A 10,289-nucleotide genomic window follows, 5' to 3' on the forward strand; every position below is an offset into this window, starting at 1 on the left:
ACCACAGACAACTGTTGAGGATATCAATGTAATCAGGCCCCTTGACACAGTCACCCAACCTTTTGCGGCGTGCTTTAGGCAGCAGGAGGCAGAGGGCACCGTCCGGCATCAGAACGGGGTACTGGGGCTCTAGGTGCTGATCGTCCATCAAGGGCCTTGTTTAGTTGGTACATTTTTTCTTTTCTTTTTTTTTGTTTTCGTTGGTTACTGTAACACTTTCATTTATATTTAATAATTATTGTCCAACTATAAACAGGCTTAAAAGATTTATCTTAAATTATACAATTAGTTAATTTTTATTTATATTTAATGTTTCATATATATACCGTAAAATTTGATATGACGGAAATCTTGGAAAGGCCTCAACCGGCAGGCCTTCTTCGAGAGAGCTCTTCCAAGGGCTGGTCAAAACCTTGTCTTGGTTCCACAGCATGTGAAGTGATCCAGGTCCAGAGTCCACACCTTCACTAGCTCACTGCCAGCACGACGTACGGGGCTCGGCTCCTCGGATGATGCATACAGCTTGATCACTTGGGAGGCGTTCGTGAGGGTGGCTCCGCTGGGCTCTGCGCTCTCCGGCTGCAAGTGCGCATGTTTGTGTATTTGGTTCAGCACGCAGCCCGGTCTCCCGTAGCTAAAACAGCCCTCTCAGCCTGGCTCTAGAGATACGCTGGGGATGGGCGTTGTTTTGGAGCCAGGCCCCTCGCGGCGCACAGCAGGGCCAAGATAGTTGTATTTGGTAGTTTGGCCCGGCCCTAACATAGTTCCTAAATACAATCTCCTCTAGACCAGACCGTTTGCATACTGGAAGACAAACATGGACTGTTGCAGGTTTTGAGCCTGGTCTAATGTGGCTTGGGCCTAGCGAGCATGCCAAGCTGACCACGGCCACCCTCACAAACACTCCCTTGATGGATCCACTGACACACAGCCAGTTGCTACGGCTCGTCTTGGCAGGGTCAATCTTTGCGTCCTTGGTTCACGGTGACAGCAAAGTTGTTGGGCACCATGCGCCAAACCGCACGCGCCCGGATGCTGTGTTTGGACTAATAGCTCATAATGTTAGACCAACCCAACAGCTTGAATTCAAAAGATTGACTCAGCATACGACGGTGATGTCAGATTTGGATTCCTATATTGAAAAAAAGTCTACTACTAGCATGCATCCACTGACAAACAGATAGTACAGCTTGGGCCTTGTTTAGTTCCCTAAAAATTTTGCAAAATTTTTTATATTCTTCGTCACGTCGAATCTTTAGACGCATGCATGGAGTATTGAATATATTCGAAAATAAAAACTAATTGCACAGTTTGGTCGGAATTGATGAGGCGAATTTTTTGATTCTAGTTAATCTATGATTGAATAATATTTATCAAATACAAACGAAAATGCTACAGTGTCGATTTTCCAAAAAATTTCGGAACTAACCAAGGTTAGTTCAAAAAACTTTGCCAAATTTTTCAGATTCTCGTCACATCGAATCTTGCGACACATTCATGAAGCACTAAATATAGATAAAAGAAATAAGTAATTTGATAGTTTATTTGTAATTTACGAGATAAATCTTTTGAGTCTAATTAGTCTATAATTAGACAATATTTGTCAAATACAAACGAAAATACTACACCATCTATTTTGAAAAAAAAAATTGAACTAAACAATACCTAGAGAAATGTGCTTGAAATGCACGTCGATAGCACCCATCTCTATGTGATACTGACAAACATTGATGTCTCGTAGCCATAGTGAAGTGACAAACTATGGGGGAGTGTTTGGTTCATTGGGTGTTTAGTTCCGAAAAATTTTGGGAAATGGACACTGTAGCACTTTCGTTTGTATTTGACAAACATTGTCCAATCATGGACTAACTAGACTCAAAAGATTCGTCTCGTCAATCTCGACCAAACTGTGCAATTAGTTTTTATTTTCGTTTATATTTAATAAACCATGCATACGTCTAAAGATTCGATGTGACGGAGAATGTGAAAAATTTTGCAAAATATTCTGCGAAGTAAACAAGGCCTGGTTGTGAATCATGAGAAATGGGTTGAATTGGACCCCATTTCCTCTTTGATTTGAGGCACGGAGTTATCCCACCTTGTCAGTTCGGTTAGAGATATTATCTGTAAAAGCTATGGTCAAGAGAAAAATACCGTTGAATAGCTAACAGAGATAAGCTCAAGCAAAGAGGCTAGATTAAGTCCATGATAGATGGGTCCCACGCATCAGCCTCTACTACTTCATCATTCTAGCTTCGGCCCTGTTTGGTTAGGGTTGATTTTTTTTTATCACCCATCATATTAAATGTTTAGACACATGCATGAAGTATTAAATATAAACTATTTATAAAACTAAAAACATAGCTAGAGAATAATTTATAAGATAAATCTTTTAAACCTAATTAATCTATTATTAAACACTAAATATCAAATAAAACGAAAATGTTACTCTACCTAATAAATTTCATGACCCCAACCCAAACACTTCCTCTGCTCAGTCGCCCCTCCCCCCGCACACATGTGCCGTTGCGCTGCTCTGCTCGCGCGCGGCAGTTGTGGCCGTGGCCTTGCATCGCCTCATGCCGCCTATGCTCCACTCGCGTGTAGCAGCTGTGGCCTTGCTTCGCGCGAGTGCCGCTGCTCCACCGTGGCCTCCCCTCATGTCGCGCCACTGCTGATTCGCTTGTGCGTGGTCTTCTCGGCTCTCACGCAACTGATGAAGGATGTGGGTGGCCCCAGCGTCCCCGACGTCCACACAGGCCTCGACCCCATCCCCAGCGTCTGCGGCGGCGCTTCTTTCCTCGGTCCCGGCGTCCGTGCAGGCCCCGGCCCGTGGTGGCGCTCCTCTCCGCGGACTCCCAACGCCTAGGCGCCTGCCTTCCCGGCGTGGGAGATCTCGAGCAGAGCTGGAGACGAGAGGTTGAAGAAAGTGGAGGAAGGTAGCTGTCTGACTTGGTGGACCCAGCGATGACAACTGGGTCCCAAGACTAACAGGAACTAACGGTGTGCAAAATACCATCTACCTCAACCCACTCAATCTCTCAAACCAAACCAAGATTGGAATGACTCCGACCCTCAAACCAAACATGATACTCGGTTCATCCCAACCCTTGAAACTGGGATTTATCCAACCCATCCCACATTGTACTAGAACCAAACACATGCTTAGATACTCATCTTGAATGTGTCTAATTAATACACTAATAGAGTGTTTGGTTTGTATCAAAAGAAGTGTTTGTTTGATGAACGAGTTAGTCTTACATCTTCTTGCTCCTTAGAGCATATCCAAAAGTCATTATAAAATGGTTTTTTAAGCATCTCCAAACGTATCCTATATCCTTTTTCTATTCATTTTTTAGGGAGGAGGGGAGGGAGAAAAACTCATCTCCAAGAGTATCTCATATATATCCCTTTCTCACCTATTGACAATTGGCAAATAGATCGGCATCGTACGTAAAAATGCGCGCAACTACGTGTTGGAAATAAAAGCAATTTAGCGATGCATAAATTAATTTCAACAACAAGAAAAAGGCTAACAACATGTATCACATATATATATGAATCGAAACTAGCACTATGATTTGAATCAAGTTCACGGGATCTAGTGCTAGCAACAGAAATGATATGAAACCGAATAACAGAGAGAGGATAGACATCCTTACAGTGGGGTTGTCGGTGCGAAGGAAGAATAAGAAGAGGACCGTCGATGGAGATCGGCAAACACCGGGCGTAGTGGGAAGAAGACGTCCAGCGATCAGTCGCGACGGCGCTTTCCAAAAACCTGATACGCCCCCTACCCCGTGCAGGGACGCGAGGAGACGTAGGCTTCGGAGCCTGCTCTCCAGACACCGATGGCACGTCGGCGACGGGATGGGGAAGCGGCGGCAGCGTAGTAGTGTGGCGAGGAAGAGATGAATCTCTCGGTGCAAAGGACGACGTCTCGCCCTATATTTATACACGCGTCTTACACAGCAAATAGGCAAGCAATCAATCACCGTATTATGGAAACTCCGCGCACCCGCAAGGGTTGAAGCGGGAAATCGCTGGACCATTCACACGCATGTCGTGCGTGCGCGCCCATTGGCCCCGCCGGCCCGGCCCGGCGAGGCGAGGCAAGCGAGCGCGCACGCGCGTGTGGTTCTTCCTTTTCCTCTCCCCAATTGCTTCAACAAGATGGAGGTAGCTCAACTTTTTAAGTTGGCATCACTCCACTTGAAGTAGCAAGGTGAGACTAAAGTCCTCCATCTTTCCATATATATATATATATATGCATGTATGAGTGGGCTTTTGGGATTTATTTGGAATTGTTTGGCCCAAGGCCGAAAACATCTAACACTACGGTGGAAGGGTCTGTAAAAAAATAGAGAATAAGAATGAGTTCCTGATGCAAATATACGAGAGTGGTTATGAATTTAGTAATGATATAAGATTCCTGATGTAAAATTGTCTTCTATTTTAGAAGTGGATTATTGAAAACTCTTGAAGATGACCTTTTTTTTTCCAAAATTTTTTTAGGAGTTGCAAAACTATATGATTTGGGGAAGAAAAATGAGCTACCCTTCGAGATACTCCTACGGTAAGTTGTCGATCACATATTAATATTAACTTCTTCTATAGGAGGTAATAGAAGGAATAAATATATATACTAGTAAAAGGTAAAAATCTTCCAATTAGCAGGTTTGATTTCCATATGCCATTAGATCCAACTTGCATGCACGACGTAAATTGTAATCAACAAACTAATGTTCGTACAATTGTGACAACGTGACATACCATCTGAGATGATTTTTAAACATTTTTTGGTATCGTTTTCTTTCACATACACGTTTGCATGTACGTCATCACTTGCTAAATTACACGTATATGCATGCTTAATCTTTTTGTGCTTAAGTGCCTACCCAAGTAGGTAGAGCTTTCACGCATAACACAGAAGGGGAGGGGGAAAAAAAGACATTTGACGACACATGTGTTTGCGTAACATATTATACTGTACATACATATATCAATCCATCTCATTCTCATGTTGCGTATCTTTAGGCCTTGTTTAGTTTGCAAAAATTTTCAAGATTCTCCGTCACATCGAATCTTTAGCCGCATGCATGGAGCTTTAAATATAGATAAAAATAAAAACTAATTGTACAGTTTATCTGTAATTTGTAAGATGAATCTTTTGAGCCTAGTTACTCTATGATTGGACAATGTTTGTCAAATAAAAACGAAAGTGCTACAGTAGCCAAAAATCCAAATTTTTGCCAACTAAACAAGGCCTTAGCCAGATGATTGATTCTACGTAATCTAACACATGTCCTTACGCATCGCGGGCGCGCGGTCAAGGGCAGAGTGATGCACTGTTTAGTTCTAAAAAAATTTCAACATTCTTCGTCACATCGAATCTTTGTACATATATATAGAACATTATATATAGAAGAAAATAAAAACTAATTACATAGTTTGTCTATAATTTGCGAGATAAATTTTTTTGAACCTAGTAACTCTGTAATTGGATAATAATTATCACATACAAACAAAAGTGCTACAGAATTTTCATAAACTGAACAAGGCCGGACACAAAACGTCACCGTTTCCCCTGAAATTCGAACCCAGAAACGCCACAAAAGTCACCCTACGAAACGCCGGATAGAGTAGAGACATGGACGTACTAGCAGAAAGATAAATATGGCAGTACAGATGCAGGCATACAGCCATGCAAGAAGTCACGAGGCGCCGTCCGAAACCAAACCAGGGGCCTCCCCTCCCCCAGATGACCCTGCTGATCACGTACGCCACGCCAGCCGCCAGCCACACAGCCGTTGTCGATTTCGGCTCCGTGCCGTGCCTGACGATAAAATCCCAGCGCCTCCCGCTTCGTTCGCCCCGACATGTCCTCATCCCCGCACGCGCACGTCAAACGACACGATCCAGCACCTCCCAAAGACCCAAACCAAACCCCATGGCTACTACGAGAGCTCTTCTCCTGACGACGACTGCGGCGGCGCTGCTGCTCCTGCTCGCCGGCGGCGGAGGCGCGGCGGCGGCGCGTGGGCCGCTGGCGGGCGGGTGGAGCCCGATCAGGAACGTGAGCGAGCCGCACATCCAGGAGCTGGGCGGGTGGGCGGTGACGGAGCACGTCAGGGTGGCCAACGACGGGCTGAGGTTCGGCGAGGTGACGAGCGGGGAGCAGCAGGTGGTGTCCGGGATGAACTACAGGCTCGTCCTCCACGCCACGGACGCCGACGGGGACGTCGCGGCGTACGGGGCCCTGGTGTACGAGCAGTCGTGGACCAACACCCGCGAGCTCATGTCCTTCGCGTCCGCCAACTGACAAGAACCAGCGGCTCCACGTAGTCGTTATCGACGATCGGCGACACTACTGGAGTTGGAGCAACGTCTAGTTCCAGCAATAATATAATGCAATATTACTGTAGTAGTAGTAGTATACTATAGGACCCCTCCTAGCTAGCATGCGGACATGCTCTTGTGATCTTGTCTCGGGTCCAGACTTCAATAAAGCCATCTTGGCATTATATGTACTATACAAAAAAGATTATCACTGCTTTCTCTCGATCGCAAATCATCCTGTTTTTTTTTTTGGCAAAAAGTTCAGCGTTTCTTTCTCTCTCTCTGACTACCAAACTGTTGACAGAAAGAAAAAGGTCAAAGGAGTTTGCGTACGTACAGTACAGACATAAAAAAACAAACACAAGCAGAAATATCAAATACTGTGTTTGGTTGTTGTGGCACGTTGGGCGTGGTGGAACTGCGGCACAGTTCTTCGTGTAGTTTTGCACAACTTCTGCCTAAAGTTCGCACTGATTTCTTGCACTAGATATTCGGGGACACCACAGCTACCTGCGCGCGTATAAGGTAAACAGGCCCTAATAACAACCGTCTCAATATTGTGTGATGTGTTTGAGGTCAGATTTGATCAATCAAGAACATCTTAACCTATAAGATATAGGTAAATAACAAGCCATCTCTTTAACAGTGAACATGTGTCTCTCAAACATATTAAATAATATTGGTGCGGTTAGTGTGAAGAAAGTACTGTTAGCTGATTTGTTGTGAAAGAAAAATATTACTGAATGACTAACATCTCTTCCAAACTAAATGTTTGCGTGTGAAATAATGGATATTGTCGGTTCCAAACTAAATGTTTGCGTGTGAAATAATGGATATTGTCGGATAGAGCACAAGGTGCTCAGCTTCTGCACCCAATATAATTTCACTCAAGAACGAGCAGGATATCGATCGACGATCTCAAATGAGCAACACGAGCTCAGCATAATATCGTGAGCCGTGATCCGTCGCCCCGCAACAAAATGAATGGTCAGAATTTTTCAAGAAAAAGAATGTGGGTAGTGTTGTCAGCCATTTCTCGTTGACAGTTCACATGACATGTCCTAGATCCTATTTGAATTCTGTACATGTTCAGATTTCTTATTTGTTTCGCTTGCAATATCAACTTTTCTCTTATTACGAGTTTTCAGTTTTTCGCATTCCTCCAGATTGATCTACTCAACGACTCGTCTACTACCCTCGTATATATTTATTTGTTTCTCTAAAAATCCTTTATACACCTCCTTTGTCCCAAAATTAATATCTTTAAGTTTGTTTAGACTTATAGAAAGTATTAACAATATTTACGTTTTAAAATAAGTTTATTATAAAAGGGTCAAATCAATTATACTAATTATACACTATGAATAGATGTAAGTAAAAATAGATTTACTTAATGATACTAATACATCTTTAAATATGATCCATTAATTATACTAATTACATACTATAAACATTATTACATATATATATAATCAAATAAAAAACGTTTTGACTCCCTTATTTTGGCGAGGGAGTACACAAATGCAGGCACGCAACCGTCATCGGTCAGGTCCACCACGTCCACCGCCACCCTGATTTCCGCTCGCGACCGAGCGCATGTGGTGCGTGTCCCACAGGCGTTCGTCACGAGAATCCCCAATTCCCGTCGCCTCGTCACACGGTTTTCAGAAGAGCGAACTGGCCTTGTTTAGTTCACCCAAAAAGCAAAAAGTTTTCAAGATTCCCCGTCATATCGAATCTTGCGGCACATGTATGAAGCATTAAATATAGACAAAAGCAAAAACTAATTATACAGTTTAGCTAGAAATAGCGAGACGAATCTTTTGATCCTAGTTAGTACATAATTGGATAATATTTGTCACAAACAAACAAAAGTGCTACAGTACCAAAATCCAAAATCTTTTCGGAACTAAACAAGGCCTAATAAATATAAACAAATTGTTATTCTTCGCTTCTTTCGTATCGTAACGGTAAAGGAAAAGCCGAAAAGGAGTCGTCCGTTTAAATGCCGTGGCCCCGAACCGTCTTCCACGGCAAGACCAGCAGGCAGTCACGTCTCCCAGATCTCGCCACCCCCGCATCACGACTCCGGCCTCCTCTTCGCTCCCAAAGCCCCCGATCCGACAATCCATGGCGACGCCCGGCCACCACCTCCCGCTCCTCCTCCTCGTCCTGGCCACCCTTGCCGCGGCCGCCTTCGCCGTCGCCCCAGTCCCCGGCCCGGCGGCGCTGGGCGGCGGCGGCCCGCTGCTGGGCGGGTGGAACCCGATCCCGGACGTGGGGGACAAGCACATCCAGGAGCTGGGCGGGTGGGCGCTGGGGCAGGCCAAGTACCAGAAGCTGGCCGCCAACGCGCTGCGGTTCCGCCGCGTGGTGCGCGGCGAGGAGCAGGTCGTGTCCGGGATGAGGTACCGCCTCTACGTCGACGCCGCCGACCGCGCCGGCCGCTCCGTCACCTACGTCGCCGTCATCTACGAGCAGGTCTGGACCAACACCCGCAAGCTCGCCTCCTTCACCCTGGCGTCCCGCGCCCACTGAAACCATGCCGGTTGACGGCCGCCGCCGGGACGGATCGCCCGTCGGCGGCGGCGACGTTCTCCGTTAATTACGTATTGCTAATCTAATTATTGTAATATATATGTACTCCTCCCTGCCTCTATGGACCTGTTGTAGTGTGTTGGGAGTGAGTGAGGATACTGTGTGGGTTTCACTGCAAGTCGCTGTTGTGGGATTAATCTGAGAGCCGAATCGAGGCTGCGTAATATTATTATATATTATTGGTGTGCGCCACAATGCTGTGATGTATGGATTGTGCTATTTGACTCTTGCTTGTGTAATTATATATTCTGTGTTCTAAGATAGGATGTAATTTACGTGAGCGTATTCGTTGGTCTAAAAAGTCATTTATAATTAAAAATTATGGTCTAAAAATTATTTATAATTAAAAATATTTCTTAACTGGTAGAAAAGTACGCTATATAAGACAACCGAATGACTCGTGCAGGTGCAGTTCCGTCCTCCTTCTTCGCAAAGTACGGAAAATAGAGAAATTACTGGAATCCTGTAGGAAAATTTTCACGTATGGTACCAAGAAAATGGGTTGCTGAAAGTTTTTTAATTCTTATATAATGGGGTTTTCAGAAGATTTTGAGACAAATTCTGTCAAGAGGTTCACCACATGGAAAACTTTTCTTGGTATCATTTTTCTATCATCAATATTTTTGTGTTTTTATTATTTTATTGCGATCCATCTAAACCATCGATCTTGCAGTGGACAAATTGAATTGACCTCAGGCCTTGTTTAGTTCCCAAAAAATTTTGCAAAATATTTCAGATTCTCCGTCACATCGAATCTTTAGACGCATGCATGGAGTATTAAATATAGACGAAAATAAAAACTAATTGCACAGTTTGATCGGAATTGACGAGGCGAATCTTTTAAGCCTAGTTAGTCTATGATTGGACAATATTTATCAAATACAAACGAAAATGCTACAGTACCCATTTTGCAAAATTTTTTGCAACTAAACAAGGCCTGTGGACTCTACTCTATAGTGTCAAACAGCTGGGGGCGATATGAATGTTGTCACGTGGATATGCCTAAAATGTCTGACGAAAGACTGTTGTACCTGTAGCTATTCTATTTTCGTTCAGATCGAAGTCTCTGGTGGGGACCGTCGAACGATTGCGCTGGTAGGTACCTGTAGCTATTCTTTTTTACTTCGTTCAGATTTGTTTATTTTTTTAACGAGGATACCCAATCTCTGTTCGTACGACACCGAAATAAGGCCATGTTTTTTTAAGGCATAAACTGTGGGGGAAATCCCCACATCACTTCATTTTATAAATTTTGTAAAAAAGAGCATAAACATACAACAAGAATTTAACTAAATGCATTTAGCCAAAAACAAAAGGCTAATCTAAGATTATCCTTGAACCGAAGGGATTGA

At 44.0% G+C, this 10,289-nt stretch overlaps 2 protein-coding genes across 2 annotated transcripts; both read left to right on the forward strand.

Annotated features, from left to right (window-relative positions):
- On the forward strand, positions 5,863–6,550 carry LOC8066228 (cysteine proteinase inhibitor 8). The gene has a single exon (XM_002465015.2). It carries the CDS (start codon positions 5,951–5,953, stop codon positions 6,320–6,322), a length of 372 nt encoding a protein of 123 aa, XP_002465060.1. The 5' UTR covers positions 5,863–5,950; the 3' UTR covers positions 6,323–6,550.
- Positions 8,328–9,165, forward strand: LOC8066229 (cysteine proteinase inhibitor 8). The gene has a single exon (XM_002465016.2). It carries the CDS (start codon positions 8,470–8,472, stop codon positions 8,875–8,877), a length of 408 nt encoding a protein of 135 aa, XP_002465061.1. The 5' UTR covers positions 8,328–8,469; the 3' UTR covers positions 8,878–9,165.

The sequence above is a fragment of the Sorghum bicolor genome, chromosome 1, assembly GCF_000003195.3.
Source record: "Sorghum bicolor cultivar BTx623 chromosome 1, Sorghum_bicolor_NCBIv3, whole genome shotgun sequence".
NCBI lineage: Eukaryota > Viridiplantae > Streptophyta > Magnoliopsida > Poales > Poaceae > Sorghum > Sorghum bicolor.

What these genes read in the sequence shown, in the direction of transcription:
- LOC8066228 (XM_002465015.2), top strand. Translation starts at nt 5,951, where the DNA reads ATGGCTACTACGAGAGCTCTTCTCCTGACGACGACTGCGGCGGCGCTG.
- LOC8066229 (XM_002465016.2), top strand. Translation starts at nt 8,470, where the DNA reads ATGGCGACGCCCGGCCACCACCTCCCGCTCCTCCTCCTCGTCCTGGCC.